General features: G+C 25.4%; 10 protein-coding genes across 10 annotated transcripts; 7 read left to right on the forward strand and 3 right to left on the reverse strand.

Annotated features, from left to right (window-relative positions):
- Nucleotides 1-12: 12 nt before the first annotated feature.
- DICPUDRAFT_11305 (uncharacterized protein) lies at nt 13-673 on the forward strand (the record flags this gene model as incomplete). Its single annotated transcript, XM_003288368.1, has 2 exons — nt 13-107; nt 193-673. Coding segments are annotated over 2 exons (576 nt in total), but the record flags the coding sequence as incomplete, so codon positions are not given.
- Nucleotides 674-2,029: 1,356 nt separating this feature from the next.
- Nucleotides 2,030-2,855, forward strand: DICPUDRAFT_79230 (uncharacterized protein; the record flags this gene model as incomplete). Its single annotated transcript, XM_003288369.1, has 2 exons — nt 2,030-2,126; nt 2,206-2,855. The coding sequence occupies 2 exons, from the start codon at nt 2,030-2,032 to the stop codon at nt 2,853-2,855; spliced, it is 747 nt and encodes a 248-aa protein (XP_003288417.1).
- Nucleotides 2,856-2,932: 77 nt separating this feature from the next.
- Nucleotides 2,933-3,914, reverse strand: DICPUDRAFT_88040 (uncharacterized protein; the record flags this gene model as incomplete). The annotated part of the gene is made up of 3 exons (XM_003288387.1): nt 2,933-3,066; nt 3,148-3,629; nt 3,709-3,914. The coding sequence occupies 3 exons, from the start codon at nt 3,912-3,914 to the stop codon at nt 2,933-2,935; spliced, it is 822 nt and encodes a 273-aa protein (XP_003288435.1).
- Nucleotides 3,915-4,523: 609 nt separating this feature from the next.
- DICPUDRAFT_152657 (uncharacterized protein) lies at nt 4,524-5,186 on the forward strand (the record flags this gene model as incomplete). The annotated part of the gene is made up of 1 exon (XM_003288370.1): nt 4,524-5,186. One exon carries the CDS (start codon nt 4,524-4,526, stop codon nt 5,184-5,186), a length of 663 nt encoding a protein of 220 aa, XP_003288418.1.
- Nucleotides 5,187-6,197: 1,011 nt separating this feature from the next.
- On the forward strand, nt 6,198-7,742 carry DICPUDRAFT_34025 (uncharacterized protein; the record flags this gene model as incomplete). The annotated part of the gene is made up of 1 exon (XM_003288371.1): nt 6,198-7,742. The coding sequence occupies one exon, from the start codon at nt 6,198-6,200 to the stop codon at nt 7,740-7,742; it is 1,545 nt and encodes a 514-aa protein (XP_003288419.1).
- A 562-nt stretch (nt 7,743-8,304) lies between these two features.
- DICPUDRAFT_34030 (adenylosuccinate lyase) lies at nt 8,305-9,705 on the forward strand (the record flags this gene model as incomplete). The annotated part of the gene is made up of 1 exon (XM_003288372.1): nt 8,305-9,705. One exon carries the CDS (start codon nt 8,305-8,307, stop codon nt 9,703-9,705), a length of 1,401 nt encoding a protein of 466 aa, XP_003288420.1.
- Nucleotides 9,706-11,410: 1,705 nt separating this feature from the next.
- DICPUDRAFT_94647 (uncharacterized protein) lies at nt 11,411-15,050 on the forward strand. The gene is made up of 3 exons (XM_003288373.1): nt 11,411-11,906; nt 11,976-12,484; nt 12,557-15,050. The coding sequence occupies exons 1-3, from the start codon at nt 11,471-11,473 to the stop codon at nt 15,011-15,013; spliced, it is 3,402 nt and encodes a 1,133-aa protein (XP_003288421.1). The 5' UTR covers nt 11,411-11,470; the 3' UTR covers nt 15,014-15,050.
- Nucleotides 15,051-15,266: 216 nt separating this feature from the next.
- DICPUDRAFT_79236 (uncharacterized protein) lies at nt 15,267-16,817 on the forward strand (the record flags this gene model as incomplete). The annotated part of the gene is made up of 3 exons (XM_003288374.1): nt 15,267-15,552; nt 15,625-15,794; nt 15,867-16,817. 3 exons carry the CDS (start codon nt 15,267-15,269, stop codon nt 16,815-16,817), a joined length of 1,407 nt encoding a protein of 468 aa, XP_003288422.1.
- A 9-nt stretch (nt 16,818-16,826) lies between these two features.
- On the reverse strand, nt 16,827-19,395 carry DICPUDRAFT_47921 (uncharacterized protein). Its single transcript, XM_003288388.1, has 2 exons — nt 18,463-19,395; nt 16,827-18,408 (listed from the first exon to the last, which is right to left on the reverse strand). The coding sequence occupies exons 1-2, from the start codon at nt 19,141-19,143 to the stop codon at nt 16,864-16,866; spliced, it is 2,226 nt and encodes a 741-aa protein (XP_003288436.1). The 5' UTR covers nt 19,144-19,395; the 3' UTR covers nt 16,827-16,863.
- An 830-nt stretch (nt 19,396-20,225) lies between these two features.
- Nucleotides 20,226-22,159, reverse strand: DICPUDRAFT_152664 (uncharacterized protein; the record flags this gene model as incomplete). The annotated part of the gene is made up of 6 exons (XM_003288389.1): nt 20,226-20,231; nt 20,798-20,848; nt 21,015-21,358; nt 21,442-21,564; nt 21,636-21,776; nt 21,823-22,159. 6 exons carry the CDS (start codon nt 22,157-22,159, stop codon nt 20,226-20,228), a joined length of 1,002 nt encoding a protein of 333 aa, XP_003288437.1.
- Between the last annotated feature and the right edge of the window lie 893 nt (nt 22,160-23,052).

Consider the following 23,052-nt stretch of genomic DNA (forward strand, 5'->3'; position numbering starts at 1 on the left):
ACAGAATGGCAACATTACTGGGAAGGTTGTGTTGGTAGTGGTCATGCTAATTTAGGTATGAGATCAGATTGGAGAGCAGCTTTATTAAATGCTCACGAAAAATTAGGGTATGTATATTTCGGCGACACAGGGCAAAAAATTAAATTTAAAAAAAAATAAAGAAATTAATTTAATTTTTTTTTTTTTATACAGTTTACAAAGAGTTAGATTCCACGGTATTTTTGATGATGATTTATCAGTATATCAACAAGGACCAAATGGTGAAGCTATTTATTCATGGTATGATGTAGATCAAGTTTATGATTATATTGTTGAAATTGGTATGGCTCCATATGTCGAATTAAGTTTTATGCCAGAACTTTTAGCATCAGGAAATGCCACTATTTTCCACTACAAAGGTAACATCACCCCACCAAAGAACTATACTCAATGGGCCGAATTAATTCAAGCTTTTATTAACCATATTGTCGATCGTTATGGTATGGATATTGTTTCACAATGGCAATTCGAAATTTGGAATGAACCAAACTGTGGTTTCTGGTCAAGTAGCCAAGCTGAATATTTCCAATTAATGCAAGTCACTTTTAATGCAATTAAATCCATTTACCCACAACTCTCAGTCGGTGGTCCAGCTACATGTCAATCACAATGGATCCCAGAAACCTTAGCATTCGCCAAAGCTAATAATTTAGCATTGGATTTCATTTCAACTCACGAATACCCAACTGATATCCAACCAGTTCAAAGAGATATCATGAAACAAGTTTTAACCAAATCACGTTCAATCGTTGGACCAAACATGAAACTTTACTATTCCGAATACAATGATGGTCTTTTCGCTCAACAACTTCACGATACCACCTATGCCTCTGCTTTTGCTGTTTTCAACATTATTGACTGCTATGGTATTGCTGATATCTTCTCATGGTGGAGTTTCTCTGATGTTTTCGAAGAACAAGGTCAACAATCAGTCCCATTCAACGAAGGTTTCGGTATGCAAACTATTTACCAAATTGAAAAACCATCCTTCAAAGCTTTTGAATTACTTCACGAAACTGGTAACCAAAGAGCCTTTGTCCAAGGTGAACATCCAACTGCTGGTACTTTAGTCACTGTTTCTAATGACGAAATTATGGTTATCGTTTACAACCACAATATCCCAGGTGCCCCAATCTCTAATGAAACTGTTTCAATTACCCTTAACAATATTCAAGGTCAAATTGGTGAATCTTATTTACGTCGTATCGATGATGACAATTGCAACCCAATCGCCTATTGGCAATCAATTGGCTCACCAGAATATCCAACCTTTAGCCAAATCAATGATATCAAATCTAAAACTGCTTTCAACTACGAAAAAGTTCAATACAACCAAAATACACAAACTAATTCACTCGATTTTACAGTTGATGTTCCACCACAAGGTGTTGTTGGTGTTACATTTAAATTTTATAAACATTAAATTTTTTATCAAATAAAAGAAAAACTAAATAATTAAAAAAAATTATTTAATGTAAAAAACATATAAGAAACTATAGTTTAAATTGATCCTTTTAAATGATCATTTTAAATTTTCTAAAAAATTGCTTTTTATCTTTGAAAACCAATTCATTTAAATTTCATTCATTTATAAAAAAAAAAAAAAAAAAAAAAAAAAAATTAAAAAAATTAAAAATTAAAAATTAAAAATTAAAAATTTAAAAAATGACGATTTCCAACTGATTTATGGCAAAGGTTATAATTGTTTCTGAAAACCTTAGAATTTATTGATTATAACTAATATTATTTTAATTTAAATAATTTTTATTTTTTTTTTTTGAGTTGGGTTAATTTAAGTAAAAAGTATTTTATTTTATTTTATTTTATTTTTAATTTAAGTTGTATATTCAATAGTTTTTTTAAAAAAGTTTTTTGAATAATTCCAATCAAAAAAAAAAAAAAAAAAAAAAAAGTAAATTCGTAATTTAGAAATTAAGCGAATTAATTACAAATTAAAAAAAAAAAAAAAAAAATATAGTTATAGTATAATATGTTTTCGAAAAAATTTGAAATTTATCAAATATTATCTTTTATATCTTTACTTTTTTTTATAATTTCATTAATTTTTTCATCAGTTTCTATAAAAGGTATATTGATAAAATTATTTAAATATTTTATTTATTTTATTTACTAAAAATTTTACTTATACACTTAATTTATATACAGATAACCAAATATGGCTAGAACAAAGATTATATAATTATACATATATAAATAATGAAATTGGTACCAATACAACCGATTTAACAGTAGAATACAGTTTAAAATATATATCAATTAAAAGTTCACAACCAATATTTAATTCTACAATTGATAGAAACGGAAACAGGTATTCGAATCACGAACATATATGTCTCTATGAAAGAAAGCTTATTGATAAAGATTGCGGACCAAGTGAAAAGAGTACAATAGAGACAGTCAAAAGTGTATTTTATTTAAATATAGTATTTATATTTTTTTCAATAAGTTTGTTGGTTGTAGAGGTTAATTATTTGGTTATAGACTTGGTATCGGTTTCAAGAAATCCAAAGTTAATTTATTATTTCCTGTTATTTAGGTTCATTTATATTGTTGGTACTATACTAGAATTAGCAGCGACTATTTTATTTGCCAGCAGATTCCCCAAAACCATTTCATTTGATGGTGTAAACGGCTCCAATATATTCCATCAAGAAAATCTTTATCCCAGAAATGGTCTTTTATTGGCAATTTCCAATTGTGTATTCACTTCAATCGGATCAGTATTAATAATATTTTCGCTATACTTTTATGTTAAAAATTCAAAAGGTGATCGTTATAGATTATTAAATGATTAAATAAAAAAAAAAGAAAAAATAAAATTAAAACATAAAAAAAAAAATCTATTATAATCTTTATTTATTTTCTTTTATCTTTATTCTCTTGAATTTTGTAGCCAGATTTGATCTTTGAAAATATTTAATGTCATTTTATCTTTAAATATTGTATTTACAATCTTATCTACCTCTATTTGAATTGCTTGATATGTATAATTTGAAATGTTTGTGGCTAAGAGTTAAAAAAAAAAAAGAAAACTAATTAATATTTTAAAATAAAAACAATAGATAACATTAGAAGTATGTCTTTTACCCCACTTTATATAATATTTTAATAGTTTATAATCGTTAATTGAAAATGTTATACATAGTACTGACAGTGCAATGAGAGTGAAAGGTTTCGTTAAAAATTGGTTTGGGTTATAATAAATGAAGTCAATGATTTCGTTATAATTTGATTCTGTTGTAGGTCTATCGTTTAAATAAAAACCATCAATAATAACACCAACGAAATCACTGATTAAAGGTACTGTTAAATAAAATCTGATAATGTTTAAAAACTCGATTTCATACTTCTGATACTCGTTGATACTGCTAAAATATGTTGAAACGATAAGTTTAAACCCTTCGGTTTTGCACCATATTACATTATTTAATTTACAACTAATATTTAATGCACAAATTGAAAGCTGAATATCACTATATTTTTTTGAATTTATATTTTCATTCCCACTTTTTTTATAATTAACCCTATAATTATTAAACTCTACCAATCCTAAATATCTTTGAATTAGGCTATATTTTAAAAAAAGTATTAGCATGAAAAATTATTTGTTTATTTCTTTTCAAATGTGGGGAAAAGTTGTAATATTACCAAATAGAGTGGTGAACATTTTTTGTGCAGATATTATGTTTCCTTGCTAAGCTATATAAAACTGAAATTATATTCTCTTTTGGAAATGGGTAAAGTTGATTATAATTTTTCCATGTAATTTCTTTGTTTGATAGGTACCCATAATAATCCCTAAAATTAAATTGTTTATCATTTTTTATTATATCACTAATAATTTCGAAATTCATTTATTATTAATTATTTATGTGGTGTAAATAAAAATAAAAAAATAAATACATTTTAAAAATTATTTGTTTTTTTTTTTTTATTAATAATAGGTGTTATAAATAAAACCTAAATAGGGGGTAAAAAAGATAAATTTAATATGAGAATAATTTCGTATTATAAATATATCTAAATAGTTACCATTTTAAAAATTAGGTTCCAAAAAATTTTATAAATAAAACCATTCTTTGTTTTTAAATCATTATTTCTATAATAATTAATGTAATTACCCGTTTAATATATTTAAAAAATAAATAAAAAAATTTTTTAAAAAAAATTTTTTTGGAGGGAATACTATTTTTATAAATAAATGAATAATTATTATTAATAAATTTAAATGTTTATAAATTTATATATTTAATATATATACATTTTTAGTTTTTTTATTTATTTTTATATAATATATTTTAAAAAATCAGTTAAATAATTATTTATTTATTTATTTAATTTTTTTTTTAATTTTTTTTATTTTTAATTTTTCAAATTTTTAAAAAAGAAATTGTCGAAAAAAAAAAAAAAGGGTCATAATTACTTTTTTTATATAAATAAAATAATAATAATAATAATAAAAAATGGATGCTCAAATTCAAAAACTACAAAATATCACAGATATGATCTCACAGTATCAAAAAGCAACCACATATAATAAGGTTATAAAGAAATTAAATAATGGTGTTAGTTTTAAAATCAAAAGATTAAATGTTATGAGAGGAAGATTATATTATCCAGCAAAGAGAAGAGAACCAAGTGCTACAAGAAAATCACCATCTCAAATCACAATTTTAAAAAACACTGCAATGAACACATTTACTTCATTGGACGAAGCCACCGATGAAGAAATTTACAAAAGAATGTATATGGCTAAACAAAGAGAAAAGTTAATCAAAGCCAATACATTTATTTCATCCATTATGAGCATGGCCGGCGGTTCATATCAAAAAGCCCTTCAAATGCATGGTTTAACAAATGAAAACAATCAATTCCAATATAATGAAGACGAAGACGATTCCGACTATGAACCATCTGAAGATAGCGAAGAAGACGAAGAAGAAGAAGAAGGTGTTGAAGGTGAAGAAGAAGAAGGTGAAGAAGGTATTGAGGGTGAAGAGGAAGAAGAGGAAGTTGAAGAAGATGATGAAGAATTTGAAGAACAAGAGAATTTAGATGACGATGAAGAACAAGAAGAAGATGATGATGAAGAAGAAGGCGATTTTAATGTTAGCTTTGAAGAATAAATTATTAATTTTTACAAAAAAAACAAAACAAAAAAAAAACAAAAAAAAAAAAATTATCAATTAATTCCAATTAATATACAATTTATCAACAATATTTAAAACTATAGACCGGTTTTAAATTATTTCGATCTTCTTTCTAAAATTATTAATAAATAAATATTAAAATAAGTAAATTATATTTTATATATATCATTATTTTTAAAACTTTAGTTTTTACATTTCTTTACCCCCATCACACATATAATTTTTTTTTTTTTTAATTTTTTTATTTATTTATTTTTTTTACTTATTTATTTTACCCACACAACCCCCACTTTGATATCAGTCCATATAAATAACTATTATAATATGTATTGATTTTATCACTTTATTCATAATAATATTTTTATTAAAAATTGTTAACTTATTAATATTATTATCTATTTAAATATAAAACTAATATTATATTTAGTAATTTAAAAAAATAATTAATAAATTAAAATGATCAAAAAAAAAATGATGACAAGTCATAGATAGTGTATTTTTGTTTGGGTTTATTAAATAATAATAGAATAAAATTTTAAAAACAAAAATCATAAAAACAAAATATGTCCAATATAAATTGGGTTAACAATTATTAAGTTTTTATAGATTAGGAAAGGTCCGAAATTAAAATAATTAATCATTAAAAGAGAAAGAGTATAGGAGATGTAGGTGTGGTGATGTGGTGATAGTGTGGTATGTATATGTAATTTATGTATAATAAAAATAATAAATTGATTAAACAATGAGAATAATAATATATTATTTATATATATTTTAATTTAATTAATTTTATATTATTTAATTTATATTTTATATTTATTTTTAAATTTAATATAAATAGTTATTTTTAAATTTTATTTAATCATTAAAATAACAATCAATTAAATAATTATAATAATAATAATAATAAAATATAATAATAATAATAATAATAATTTTGTAATAGAATTTTAAATTATAGTTTTTATTTTAATAATTAAAGAAGAAATGAGATTATTACTCCAATTAATATTAATATTTACAATTTTATTTTCAATTGCTAATGCAATTGATAATGTACCATTAACATTATGTATGTCTGGTAGAGCACAAGGTACAGAGTCATTGAATAAATCAGGATCTTGTGAATATGGGCCATACAACGGACCAACTGGACCAGGTACATTAACAGCAACCCTTAATGAATATTTCTATAGCAGTGGCGTCAAGTGCGGTGATTGTTTTGAAATTTCTGGACCAAAAGGTAAAACTGTTGTAAGAGTTGTTAATTTTTGTTCTGCCGGTACATGTCCATCTGAGAAACCATTGTTCATGTTAACTCCAGATGCCTTCTCTGAAATTTCCAATGATCCATTATCAGTTATCTATGATGCTGGTTTTAGAAAAGTCAGTTGTGATGCCAATGCCGCCCCAATTAAAGCACAAGTCTCTGAAGATAGTTCAAAGTATTACGTCAAATTATTAATTTTCAACAATAACCTTGGTATCAAAGATGTTACCATCAAGAGCAAATCAATGAAAACTGCAGTTCCAATGGTTCGTCAAAACAGTGCCCAATTTGTTTGGAGTGAAGCCGGTAAAGAAATGACATTCCCAGCTACCGTTACTGTATCATCCCAATACGGTGGTTCAGTTACTCTTGAATTAAAATCCTTGGACAAAGATGTTCTTAAATTTAGCGACAACTTTGTTGTTCCAAAAGGTCTTATTAAGAAAGCCCCAGAAACCTGTTCACTCTCTGCCTCCCCACTTACCATCTACCAAAATGGCTTGACTGAAGGTTGGAACTACTGGTCATCAAGATCATACAGCGCCATCAACACCACCGATACATCAATGCATAGCAATGGTTCAACTTCATCACTTTCCATCATTTTATTAGGCTCCTCATCTTCACTCACCTTAGCTCGTTCTGGTGATTTTGACACTGCATATTTCACTGGTATTAAATTCAATATTCGTTCTAACACTACCCTTGAAGGCTTCCGTGTTTATTTCCCAAGTGAAGAATCTAAATTCTGGACACCAAAAACCCCAATTTCAACTTCATGGACTACTTACACTGTTCCATTCTCTGCTTTAAAACACAAATCAATTGAATCTGCCATCACCTTTGCCAACACTGATAACGTCAATGCCTATATCCACATTGATAACATCTTTTTCATTGCTTCACCACATGCCTCAACTTCAGGTTATGCTTCATCCAATGATACCAATGGTACTGGTAATTTAGCTACAACTGCTGGTACAAGTGCTACTGGTGCTGCTACTGCCGCTGCTACAACTGGTGGTGTTGCTACTGGATCAACTGAATCAACTTCAACTGCTACAACTGGCGGTAAAGGTCATACTACTGGTACTGTCACACCATTAACCTCAACTGGTAGAACTACTTCAAACCCAACTACTGCTTCATCCATTGGTGGTAATAGTGATTCTGAAACCTCTGATGAACATCATTCATCATCATCAACTGTCCAAATCTCCTTATTATTAATTTCTGCTATTTTGGCTTTTATTTCTTTATAAATAATATAAAAAGTATATAGTATTACCTAAAAACAAAACAAAACACAAATAGTAATTTATTTTATAAAAATATACATGATTTAAATTATTATTTTAAAAAAAAAAAATAAACAATAAAAAATAATTATAATTATATAAATTTGTTTTTTTATTTCTTTTTATTATTATTTTGTAATATTGTCCCGAAAATTCTTTTTTTATTACAAACAATACCGATGGTGCCTAAAAATAAAATAAAAAAAAATTTTTATTTTTTTTTTTTCTTTTTTTTTTAAAACACACATTTTTTATTTTTTTATTTTTTTTATTTTTTTTTATTTTTTTTTTTATAATTATAAATATACATTCATCAATGTAAATATAGAATAATAAAAAACAACAGTTGTTTTTTTGCTATTTTGATCAATTTATTAAATTATTATAATATCATATTAATTTTTTTTTTTTTTTTTTTTTTGACCAAATTACGAAAAATGAAATTATTTTTTTTAAATTAAATTTTTTTTTTTATTTTTTTAAAAAAAATTAAATTAAATTTAAAATTGTAATAACAATAAAGATAATGTCACAACAAACAAGTATTTTATTAAATAATTTAACAGCAATTTCACCAATTGATGGTAGATATTGGAATCAAGTTCAAGTATTAAGCAATTATTTTTCAGAGTATGCATTGATCAAATATCGTGTTCAAGTTGAAGTTGAGTATTTCATTCAATTAACAAAGATCCCAGATGTCAAACCATTAAATCATTTAAACAAAGAAGATGAACACAGCAAATTAAGAGAAATTTATACCAAATTTGATGAAAGTGATGCATTAAAAATTAAACAAACTGAAAAGACCACCAATCACGATATTAAAGCAGTAGAATATTTTATTAAAGAAAAAATGCAAAAAGATTTCCAATACAGCGAAGTTATTACAGAGTTTATTCACTTTGGTCTCACATCACAAGATATTAACAATACTGCTATTCCATTATCAATTATCGAAGCAGTCGAACAACAAATGGTACCACAATTAAAATCATCTATTTTAGAGCCATTAAAATCATTTGCTCAACAATGGAGAGATGTATCAATGTTAGCCCGTACCCATGGCCAACCAGCTACACCAACCACCGTCGGTAAAGAATTTATGGTCTTTATTGAACGTTTAGAGAATCAAATCATTCAATTAAACTCTTTACCACATACATGCAAATTTGGTGGTGCTACTGGTAACTTAAACGCTCATCATGTTTCATATCCACAAGTTAAATGGGTAGAATTCTCAGAATCATTCGTTAAAACTTTACATCCAAACCTCAAGAGAATGCGTTTCACCACTCAAATCGAACATTATGACAACGTTGCCGCTTTATTAGATTGCTTCAAACGTATCAACACCATTTTAATCGATTTATGCCGTGATATTTGGACCTACATTTCTATGGAATACTTTAATCAAAAATTAATTAAAGGTGAAGTTGGTAGCTCAACAATGCCACACAAAGTAAACCCAATCGATTTCGAAAACGCTGAAGGTAACATGGGTGTTGCTAATGCTCTTTACGAACATTTATCTGCTAAACTTCCAATTTCTCGTCTTCAAAGAGATTTAACCGATTCAACTGTACTTCGTTCCATTGGTGTCCCATTTGGTCACACCTTACTCTCATTAAAATCAATCCAACGTGGTCTCTCTAAATTAGTTTTAAATGAAGCAAACATCTCTAAAGATCTTGATTCTAACTGGGCCGTCGTTTCAGAAGCTATTCAAACTATCCTTCGTCGTGAAGGTTTCCCAAAACCATACGAAGCTCTCAAAGAATTAACTCGTGTTAGTGGATCTAAAAAAATTTCTCAAGATGATATTCACAACTTTGTCGATTCACTTTCAATTCCAGACGATATTAAATCTGAATTAAAGAAAATTACTCCATTTAATTATATTGGTATTATTTCTGCTTTTAATTAATTAATTTTATTTAAATTTTAAAAAAACTAAAAAAACTAAAAAAATAAAAAAACATTAAAAAAACTATAACATTAAAAAGTTTAATATTTATTTTTTAAAAAGACTTTTATTTTTATTTTTTATATATTTTTTATGTATTTGTTTTTTTATAAAATGGTGCATTTATCTTGGCCTTCAATTGGTCCCATTGGTGTTAGGTAATATGACATACTGTTTTTATCGATAACAGTTGCATTTGAATTAGAACTATAAAACTCTTTTGTACTAGTTATATTTTTTATAGACGATGATGATGACGACGATGGTCCAGTAATTTTGTTAATTGTCTATATAAAAGAATAAAAAAATTAATTTTCTTTTTATAATTTTTTATAAATTAAAACTATATTTACATTAATAATTGTCATTTTGTTTTTAATCCCTGTTTAATAAATTGATAATAAACAGAATAAAAAACAAGGTATTTATACTTTTTTAAAAAAGAAAACAACAATTAATTAAGTTATTTGAAACAATTTGATTTCTATTTGGGTAGTTTTTTTTACTTTTTTTTACATCATTTACATTCTATAAAAATGTGTATTCGCCATACACACTTTAGCACATTCTCCAAAAATTTTCTTTTGGGGAAATTTTTTGTAAATATTTAAATTAAATGTATATTAATTCTATTTTTTTATATTATTTCTTTTTTAATTCACCCACTCAAACACAAAATAAATATAAATATAATCAAAATTTTGTGTAAAAAATAAAAAAAAAAGTGTGGTATAGTTTAAATTCAAACTATAATAATTTTTTTTATTCCTTTTTAATAACATAGATCTATTAAAATTAATTATAATTGATTTTTTTCTTTATTTGGATTTAAGGAATGCCTAATTTTATTATAATTTATAAAAAAATATTTTGGTGGGAAAAATAATATTAAATTATTTTAAAATTATTCCTAAAAAAAACAAAAAAGCTATAAATAATTTTTATGATACCCCCAAGCCAATACACAATAAAATCAAAATAATCAAAATTCTGTGTGTTTAAAATAAATGAAAAAAAATATTCTCAAAGTAAATATTGTGTTCTTTAAAAGGTAAAATAAAAATATATAATTACAATTTTGGTTAAAATTATTTTTATAATTTAAATTTGATGGATATACAACAATAACTCTTTAAATTATATCGAAAAAAAAATATTTGTTTAATTTTAATTTTTTTTTAATTAATTTGAATTTATTTATAAAAAATTTTTCATAGTAAATAATGCCAATATAACTTTTTTGATCAATACTAACTTTATATGGGACTATAAAAATTTATCATTTTTAATTAATTTGAATTTATTTATAAAAAATTTTTCATAGTAAATAATGCCAATATAACTTTTTTGATCAATACTAACATTATATGGGACTATAAAAATTTATCATTTTTTTTGTTTAACAATCTTAAATTTAAATTTGAGTTTTTATAAAATTTATTAGTATTTAAGAAATAATATTTCTTTAAAAAGAAATTGCTAACCTTTTGAGAATATTTTCCTCATAGTATTTTTCTCATAATTTTAATTATTTTCTTTTTTTTTGTGAGTTTCGTAAATTTATTTTTTTTATTTTTTAATTTTTTTTCATTTCATTTTTTTATTTTTATTTTTTATTTTTTTTATAAATTAAAATTCATCAATAATTTTTATATTTATTTTTTTTATATTTATTTTTTATTTCAGATAATTAAATAAAAAAAAGTATTAATAATAAATATATAATATGTCTAATAATAATGGAATCAATTATGAAACATTAACAAAGGAATTTAAATTTATTGACGAATTTGATGTACCACTTGTAAAGGATAGTAATATTAAAAAGTTTATTCACAAAAAGAGCGGCATTACACTATTATTAAATTATTGTCCAGGTCCAAAATGTAATGCTAATATTGTAGTACCAACAGAGTCTTTCAACAACAAAGGTTTACAACATACATTAGAACATTTAATTTTCACTGGTTGCGAAGATATACCATACAGAGAGTTTTTAGAAGTACTTTCAAATCGTTGTTTATCTGCTCCTACAAATGCCTATACATCCGAAGATCATACTTGCTATTCTTTAGAGTCAGTTGGTCCTGAAGGTATTTTAACCTATTTGCCACAATATTTAAAATTTATTTTAACTCCAACCTTAAAAGATAGCGATTTTGGTAAGTACAATCTAATTTATAAACATTAATAAAGTAATAATAAACTAATATATTTTTAAATTATTTTAGTCACAGAAGTTTATCATTTAGATTCCAATGGCAAAGATCAAGGTGTAGTATTATGTGAAATGCAAGCAAGAGAAAATACATCAGATGATTTATTAGAGTTTAATATGTGTAAAAATATATTTGAAGGTTGCGGATACCAATACTCATACGGTGGTTTGACAGCAGAAATTGCAACATTAACTAATCAAATGGTCAGAGATTATCACGGTAAATTTTATATACCAAAGTTTATGACAATTATTATTCAAGGTTGCATTGATATGGAAAATATTTTCAAAGTATTGGATCAAGTAGAATTTAAATCTAGTCCATTTCATGTCGATAGTGCTGAGGATAATGATTTCATTCCATGGAAAGATCCAATCCCACCATTATTAAAATCAAAATCTTCATTCGTTCCATTTCCATCAGAATCTGATACTGGAAGTGTTTCAATTGGTTGGAGAGGTCCATCAATTAACGATACATTTACAATTAATGCTTTATCAATTTTATTAAGATATTTCCAAGTAAATATTAACATTTTAAATATCATTATTCTTATAATTTTATAATATTAATACCTTTTTTATTTTAAATAGGATAATTCATCTTCGCCATTCAATCAAAGATTTGTAAATAAAACAATTCCAATAGCATCAAGTGTTTATGGTATGGTTCATGAAGTTAAAGAAACTAAAATCACTATTGAATTTTCAGGTTTATCAGTAAAATATAAACAAGATGAAGAATCATTAGCTAATGGTGAATCAAATGGTAACCATAAAGAAGAAGAGGGAAAAGAAGGAGCAGAGGAAGAGGAAGAGGAAGAGGAAAATGATGATGATGAAGAAGAAAGTGAGGAGGAAAGCGAAGAAGACGATGATAACCAAGATTCTGATGAAGAAAATCAAGAAGAAAATGAAGAAGATGTTGGTGATAATAATTTATTTAATGAAAAATCTATTTATAATCGTTTAATTAGTTTATTCAAAGAAATTAGAGAAAAAGGTTTCCCAGAAAAAGATACAATGAAAAAGATTATAGATAAAGAATATATCAAGACTCTTGAAGGGTTTGAAGAGGATCCATTAGGAACAATTTTTAGCTACCTTTTAACATCAGCAGCATTCCCATTAATTGGAACTACCGATGGTTTTAAAGATGTCAGAGCCAAGTTCCAAATCAAAACTATTTTTGATGAATTAAAAGAAAAGCCAGATGAATATTGGTTTGATTTAATAGACCGTTATTTTATCGATGCCCCATACGTAGAAATTATATTAAAGCCAGATTCAAAGCTTTCAGAAACTATTGCAGCAAATACAATTCAAAGACAAAAGGATATTTGCGAAAAGTATGGTGAAGAAGGTATGAAAAAGAATGGCGAACTTGTTAAGCAAGCAATCGAAACAAACAAATCATTCCCAGAAGAGTTTACACATTTATTCCCAAAAGAAATTTTTGATATCAAAAAGATTCCATTACCAAAGTTAGAGACCCAGTTGATGTATCCATATACCAACGAGAATCCAAATCCATATGCTATTCAAAAAGTATTGGTTAATACACATTTCCTTCATACAGCAATCGTCTTCTATGCCCAAAATAGCATTCCAGATGAATTACGTCCTTTTATCACTCTCTTCCAATTAATTACTTATGAAACTGATTTAAAGGTTTTCAATCCAGAAACAAAAAAGAAAGATATAACTATCCCATATAAACAAGTTAGTCAAAAACTCTCAGAAGAGGTTCTCAGTTACGAAGCTGTTCTTGGTTTTTCAAATAATACCTTTTCTTGTTCATCAGCTGAAATCTTTAGAGTTACAGCCTCATGCCAAGTTGATAAATATGACCGTCTCTTATATTGGGTCTTGAATATGTTATTCAACTTTTCATTAACACCAAAGAGATTATTGTCTTTGATTCCATCATTCATCTCCAACCTCAACGATATGATGAATGACTCAACTCAGATGTTGGGTCTTAGCGCAATTTATGATTTAGCAACCGATAAACAAAAAGCTCACGATACAAATATTTCTGTATTCAAACAAAAAGAGTTTTTAAAATCAATTCAAGCTATTTTAAAAGGTAACGATGAAAAAGAAAAAGAATTAGTTATTTCAAAGATTATGCAAGTACGTGATTGCATTCTTTCAAACCCAGAGGCAATGTTTGTTCAAGTATCGCTCTCTGAATCATCCGATAAATCAATAGATATGGTTAAAGAGTTTACAGATCAATGGAGCAAGTTTTTATCGGAATCTAATATTTCACAAAATAAAAAGAGAAAACCAACCGAACAAATTTATAAAGGGCAACCAAATGTTGAAAAGACCATACCATATTTTCAACCATTACAACGTGTCAAAACTAAAATTCCATCACCAAAAGTAGAGCAACTCATCATGAGAGGTTCTGAATCAAATAATTTAATTCAATATGTACCATTGCCAATTACTTCATTAAGCCCAGATTATCCAGCAATTAACTTACTTTGTAATATATTCAACTCTAAAGAGGGTGAAATTCGTAAGAAAGGATATGCATACAGCCATAGCCTTACCACCGATTTAACTAGAAGTTGTTTGGTATTTTGTTTAATAGAATCAGCTTCGCCAATTAAAGCATTAGAAGAGTTTTATAAATGGCTTAAAGCTGTTGAATCAAATCCAACCGAAATTATTAACAAGTTATCAATAGAAACTGCAGTTTGTGTCGAAATTTATGACTTTTATTCAATCAGATCAACTCCAAATGAAATCATCATCGAATCTTATATCAATGTTTTCAAAGGATTAAAGAGTTTCCATCAATCAGTTGAACTTTTAAATAGATTCAAGTCTGTAACATTCGAACAAATCATGGATGTCTTTAATCGTTATTTTAAACCTTTCCTTGACCAAGAAAAAATCTTTTTAATGTTAACAACCAATCCTTCTTCAAACAAACAAATCGAAACTGAATTAAAAGAAGCATTAAATTATTCAATCGACTCAAAATATCCTTCAGATTTAATTTTACCTTTTAATCCTGAAGTTTTAAAGAAATAAGAATAAAAAAAATAAAAAAATTATTTTAAATTCCACAGTTATCTTTTATTTTTATTTAATTTGTTTAATATTAAATGTTTTTAGTGAATGGATTTGTGGTAACTATCCTACAGGGATTATTTAGATATTGAAAATAGTTTGTTTTAAAAAAAAAAATTTTAAAAAAAATAAAAAAAATAATTTAATTTTTTCATTTTTTTTAATTTTTTTTTTTTAAATTAATCATTTCTTTTTAATTAAATATATATTAACAATGGAAATTGAAAGTGGAGAGTTGTCATCTTCAGAAGAGGAGTTTAATTTAATCTACAATAATTTTATAAATAATACCAATAAAAAAAATAGTAATAATAACGATAGACAATTAAATAATTTATATCAATCTCTGTGTGATGGACAATCCAATAACAATATAGCATTTTTTAAAAAACTATTACAATTCTCAACATCAATATCATCTTCTGTAGACGATAAATATTTAGATTTTTTGTTTTATATTTACAATAAATTTATTGAAAATAAATGGAATAACAAAGAATGTATGTATCGTCATCTTGTTCATTCATAATTATAGGGTCATTTAAAACTAGTTATTAACATTGTTTAATTAGGTTTTTCAGAAATTTTATATACTTTATCAATTAAGTCAGATAGTTCAAATAGGTTATATTCAATTTTAAACTATTCAAAAATATTTAATGAGAGTGAAAAAGATACAACTGATTTTTTCAATGTTCTATTTTCATTTGTTCAATGGGATAATAGATTAGAAGTTATAAATGTAAATATAAAAAATAAAAATATTAAGCTACTACAAATTTGAAATCATGTATTAACTATTTTACTTTAATAGAATGGTATCGAATTTTTAGGATCAATAATATCAATCTCTATTAGTCTTGGATTTTCAAACATACTAAATTTGGCATCAAAATGGTTAATTAATTTCAAGAGAATCAATGCACCAAAGGTTGTCAAGGACACATGGGGATTAAATGTAGGAGGTGGTGATATTGGTAGTAAAGAAATTGATATACATTATATATCAATTAAATTATTAAAATATTTATTAAATGATCATTTAATTTCGAATGAATCAAGCAGTAATTTTGAAATGTTACCAAAATATTCTCTTGATTTTACATGTATTCTATTGACCACTATGCTATCCCACTATCTTAATCCATTTAATAGAGATAAAGTAAATGCCCAAGGTAAAGAAGAAGCAGAGTATTGCGAATATATAATACCAAAATGTGCTTCGCTAATATCAAACCACTGGCTGCCAATTTCATCAAACACTCCTAATGATTCATTATTATTTAAATCGCCATTTAAAGAACTATCTACAGCATCGAAATCGCCATTCGTATCACATACCATTCTAAAAGAGCTAATAACCATTTGTATATTTTCAAGTTACCCAGTGAACAAAAATGATCAAAGTTTAGAAAACAACGAATTAATTGGACCTTATTTATCAAAAATAATTTCATTGATATTGAAAAGTATTTTTGATGGAGATAGCCCAATGGCTCTCAAATATAAATTGATTCAGTCAGACCTATCAATAGAGTATTTTAATAATATAGTGACAGAGTTAAATAAAGACCAGTACAACACCGAAGATCTATCACAACCTGCCGACACACTCTATTCAATTATAATAGTACTATCAAATAGTTTTGTCGATAAAAGTAAAGAATATTCCAAATCTATTTTACAATCATTAACAAAGTTAAACAAACCATCAAAATATTCTTATTTATTAGATACACAAATTAAAAAAATAAATAATAAATAAATATAATTTGTAATAGTTTTAAATTAAATTTTTTTTTTGTTTTTATTTATTTTTGTTGGTGTAATAGTTTTTGGAATTGACTGTGTCTTTTTAAAATATTTTCTCTAGTTTCAATTTTGGTTACATGATCTTTTAATTTATCTTCTAATAATTCTCTTCTCTTCTTGACAGATGTTGGTTCAAACCATGTTTGTGAGGTGAGGTTTTTAAGTTTGATTAATTCATCTTCAACTTTGGAGAGTTTAGACAACTCTTCTTCGATACGTGCTTTTTGTACTAAAATATCCATACCTACATTGAACTCTAAATCGTTTACCATTTGTTTAAAAGCGGCACAGTATAATGGAGAGTATGCGGTTACTTTACGTTCGTTATCGATCGATTGGAATCTGAGGATACCGCTCATGATCAAGTTATTCAATGATGATTCATCACCAAGGAAAACATTGAACAAGAGGTCATCATACGAGACATAGTTCGATTCTGCGATTTTTTTAATAGTTTCCCAAAGTTGAGGACGAGTCCATTTTAATTTATCCCCTTTGGTTCCACCAGCAGATTTTTCTTCAGCTCTTTTAGAGAGACCAAAACCTTCAGCACGAATTTCACTTACAGCTTTAGCAATCATATTGGAGAGGGCACGTGGAACAGTATCACCTGCAATCATACGTTGTGAGAGAACATTAAGGTCATAGTAACGACCACCCAATGTATCAACTACTACCTTCATTTCATCTTCGGTGATTGGTGTGGATCCGATTCTTTTCTTGATATAATTAATAGCCATATTTGGATTAACATCGCCTAATTGAACTGTTGAAATTTGACCACCTCCTCTGTTGTCTAAATATTTCTTTATAACATCACCAGCGAATGAGTCTGAACTTAAAAATACAACATGAGCATGACCTCTTTGTGTGGATGTAATAGCCCATTGAATAATAGAATCCATGATAATATTTGCCTTTTCTTTACTTTCCATAGCAGCAATCATACCAAAGAAACCGTCGATAACAATTAATGGATACTCGTATGGTTGATGAGGATCATCTGGGAAATGTTTAGATTTCTTTATTAAAACTTCGTCCAATAATTTGAGAATAGTTTGCATTTGATAATTGGTGGTCGAGTGGAATGCACCTTTACCAGTTGGAATAATTGCATCCATAAGACTACCAAATGAACTGTATAGACTGTAGGATGGGAAGAAACCAATATCTTTACTAAACGATTCAATAAACTCTTCATCCGTATTGTTTACCTCTTGATTACAATCTACTAATAAAGTATTATGTCTACCTTCCAATACCTTATCGATTAATGAGGATTTACCTGAACCTTTTGGTGCTGAAATCATAACAATTGAATTGGGTGGATAGTTGAAATGTGTATCTAAAACTTTTTGTTCAATTCTATCTTGCCATTCTTCGTCGATATGATCGAAATAAAACACCTCATCCATTCTTCTTTCCATGAAAAACTCTCTTAATGGGTTAAATAATAATATTGTTAATAAAGTTGCTAAAATACCAGCCAATGGAATCATAATCTTTGGATGCTTTGAAAATTGATCTTTTAATTTATTTATACGCTAAAAAAAATATATTAGTAAATATAAATCTTTAATTTTTAATAATATACATACCATCTGTTGTTCATAATCCATATATAATGTTGTATTAAACTCTGGGAAATATTTGTTATGTAAACAATTTCTAGTTGCAATTGCTCCTTCCATTCTTTTGAATACTATAATGGCTTGTCTTGGGCCATCTTTACTTGGAACTGGTGATGTAAAGTGAATATCTCTGATGTGGCCATAGGGTCTAAACAAACGAAACATATCATCAATTGACATTTCAGAACCTTTAAATGTTATTTTCAATGTAGTGGATGGGAATCTATAGTCAATATCTTCAACAAATGGTCTACCATAGACCAATTTACATTGTGCTGGTCTACTTGCGAAATGAAAGTGTTTCTTTTCCATTGCAAATATTTTTTTTAATTTCTCCATTACCAACTCTGGTGTATTATATTCTGGCTTGCTAGAATCGTATTGAAAATGAATATATGCCCCACCTTCTTTAATTCTCTTTTCGATTGATAAAATTTTAATATCTTCTGGGAACAATGAGTTCAATTTCTTGGTGATCGGTATGTGGAACAACAATGATCTAAAATCTAGTCTGCTTACTTTAATTGGATATAAATGATTAACCCATAGAATTGAATCTTTAATATTAGATGTTGCATCTTCTTCTTCAGGTGTTGTAATAGTATTTAAATGTTGATTGTTATCTTTTTCTTCCCATGTTGGTGGCATATACGAATAATATCTTTTATTATTAATTATACTATTATTAACATTACTATAATTAGTTATATTATTGTTACTAGTATTAACATTGATATTATTATTATTACTATTTTTGATAGTTGAGCTATTATTTAATGTTGCATTATTTATTAAAAAACTATTATTATTATTATTTGGAATTATATTTTTAAACTTTATTGATTTTGATAAATCTATTATTTTTTTACCACTATTAATAAGATTAATTATTCTTGAGGAGGCCATATTACATTAGTATAGCTCCTCTAATTATAATACCAATAGAATATATACAATTTTTTTAGTTAATTAAAAAAATAAATTATTGAATTTGATGACAAAAAAATATTTTAAATTTTTTTTTAATTTTTTTAAATTTTTTTTTTTTCATTTTTATAAAAATATTAAATAATTTGGTGTCAAATTCCTTTAATTGTATAACTTTTTAATTCTTTTAATATTACAATATAAAATTTAATATCAACAATAATTTTAAATTTTTGTAAACTAAAAACTAATTATTTAATTTTATACAGTAACTCTTTTTGGTTTTTAACCTGGTAAAAGCCGCATATAAGTTTTGGCAAAGGTCAATCCGTGTGTAGAATTCTAAAAGCTTTCTTGTAAAGAGACACTGTGTGTGAATTATGGTGGTGAACAATTAAAGAATAGTGTTTGACTCAAAGTTGAAATCACTGGGAAGAATAAATATTCATAAAGATGATTGCAAGAGGCGAGATTCGAACTCGCGAACCGACAGGATGAGATCTTAAGTCACACGGATTTAACCAGGCTTTCCTACCCTTGCTTGTTGGATTTGAATCAAAAATGTGGTCTTTCCATGCATTTTTTTAGATGTTCCTTTTGGAACATAAATTTAATTCAGATTCAAAAGTAAATAACTAAAACTCTAAATAAATGTGTTACCTGTTGCACCATTAAAAAGATATATTCAAATAAAATATAAATTTTTTTTTTTTTATGATATATTTAATTTTCTTTATTATAATCAAATAAAATAGTGTTTATTTATATAAATTTTTAAACTATTGATTATTATAATCGATTAATTATGACTATTTTATTTTATTTATGAATAATTAGTTTAGTTATTATTATATTTATTGGATTATATACGATTGGATCTTCTTTACTGGTTATTTTTAAGTCTACTTTTACATCGATATTAAGTTTGAATGATAAATGTTGGTAATGATTTTGAGGAAATAATTTGATTATTATGAATTGGACCAAATATTGTGATATTTTTTATTTATTTCGACTCTATACCATCCATCTTCTAAAGAACTTACAACAATTAATACAAAATTAAATTGGCCAGATAAAATTTTAGAGAGTTTTTGTCGTCAGAGCTATAGGAGGATGATGGTTTAAATTCTACTAATTCTAATATTGATGATGATTTGATATGCGTTTGGTGCAAAGCTATTTTCTTTTGGTAGTCTATTATTTATTTTTAATATGAATTTGTTTTTTTTTTTTTTTTTTTTTAGTTAATGATTTAATACTATCTATTTTATTTTTGTTGAACTAAATTTTTTTTGGTTTCTCTATACATTGTAAAAACAAAAGTGTTATTAAATACTTTAATAAATTTTATTATATTATTTATTTTACTTACTTTCCATTGTCGGGTATGATAAATTGAATTATTTTGTGTAAATGAACCTGACTAAATAAAAAAATTAATAAAAAGTTAATTTAAAATTAAAATTATTTTTAGAATGGTAACATCCAAAGAAAAAAAAACAAAAATAATGTTATGTAGCAGTATTCCAAGTGAGTAGTTATGTTTACAAATTTTTTTAAAAAAAATAACCTTTATAAAAAATATTTACATTAACCTGTCTAGTATAATAATTTTCGTTGAATTCTTCTTTTATAACTTTTCCTACACTACCACCCAACACCTGTGAGATAATATTTAAATCTGAGAAACCATCTGAATCAGTTTTAAATACTATTAATGATGCCAATGAGTGTGGTGGAAATCTAAATGGTGAGGCCATAGAATTAATTAATATTTGTGCAAGATTTGACTTGTAAACTCTTGGTTTGGCTATAAATCTAATTAATGCATAAAGACAAATGGCAAAAAATGTGGTACTTGTAACTTCATTTTGAAACTTGAGCATATCTAGGAATGATTCTAAATAGTTCCAAACTATAATGAAAGTTATATCTGTTAAATTATTTAATTAAATACAATGTTAATTTTAATTTATAATCTATTACTATCTATAAAAATATATAACCAATACTAACCTGTGCAACCTTTTTTGTCATCATTTAAAGCAAATCTTGAACCACAAGAGCACTCAAACGAACCATTTAAATTTTTACAATAATGGGCACAACCTGAGCTTTCGGCTAAACACTCATCAATATCTATAAATAAGAATTTAAAATATTAATAAAAAAGTAAAAATTTAAATTAAGATATAAAAAATGATTCCTACCTATGCAACCCATTTTATCACCATCTAAAGTATATCCTGGATTACATAAACATTCGAAAGAGCCCATTAAATTACTACATATGTGTTCACAGCCACCACCATCATTACATTCATCAATATCTAAAACAAAAGCAATTAGCACTTAAAGTTAAATATTTAAAATTATAATAAATAAAGTATTACTTACCTGCGCAACCCTTTTTATCAACATCTAAGGTATAACCTGGTTGGCAAGAACATTCGAATGAACCAATAGTATTGTGACATAATTGGGAACAACCTGAAATTTCTCTTTGGCACTCATTGATATCTTCACAAGTATCGGAGTTTTCAATAGAGGCCAATTCGTATCCATCAATTACTGGATTAATTAAGGTACCATTTTCAAAAATACTGCAAAACAATGGGACAGGTGAATTTGAAATTTCTTTTTCTTGAGTTACAAAAATAAAATTTCTTTGTAACAATAATAAAAATAATAAATATAAATATAAAGATAGAATTATAAATTTATTATTTTTCATTTTTTTTTATATTTTTTTATTTGATTATTTTAACTATAAAATATTAAAAAAAAAAATATAAATAAATTGATTATATATAAATAAAAATAAACTATAATTAAAATAGAAAATTATTGATTATAATAGAAAATTATTATTTGTAGTAATAAAGAAGAAAAAAAAAATTTATTATTGAATCGAATATTATAAAAAAATAAAAGAATATTATTATTTGTGGGTGAATGAAATAATAAAAAAAAAAAAAAATCTTTCTACAAACTTTTAAAAAAAAGAAATTTGAAAAAAAAATTTTTAAAATTAAAAAAAAGAAATTTAAAAAAAATAAAAAAAAATTTTAAATTTTACCAAATTAAGAAATGAATCTGGAATGATTGTAAAAAAAAATTTTTATATGATTTTTTATTGGGTTTTAATTTATAATAATATTATAGAGTTGGCATTTCTGAAAAAGGAAAAATGATGTTGATTGTGAAATAATAAAAAAATCATTATTTTATCAACGATTTTTAATTTATTAATTTTTTTTTAATTTATTTAAAATTTTTAATTAATTTTAAATTTAAATAAAATAACTATACTTCACTTAAACAAATAAAACTTTCAAATCCACATTTCCATAACAAATCTTTCATAGCTACAACCATTATTATTATTATTATTAAAAAACAACTATAATTTTTTAGTATGGTGATAATAAACAAAAAAATTATCAAGAGTATCATAAATTTTTAAAGAGCAAAGAGTAAGAAAATAAAGTTTTAGAAATTGGAATTATATATTTATAAAAAAACAAAAAGAAAAAACAAGAGCTCACACATCATAAATAAATATCAACCATTTCAATCACAACAACACGAAGTAATCAAAAAAAATAGTTTGGGGAATGGAAAAAT

The sequence above is a fragment of the Dictyostelium purpureum genome, assembly GCF_000190715.1.
Source record: "Dictyostelium purpureum unplaced genomic scaffold DICPUscaffold_133, whole genome shotgun sequence".
NCBI lineage: Eukaryota > Evosea > Eumycetozoa > Dictyosteliales > Dictyosteliaceae > Dictyostelium > Dictyostelium purpureum.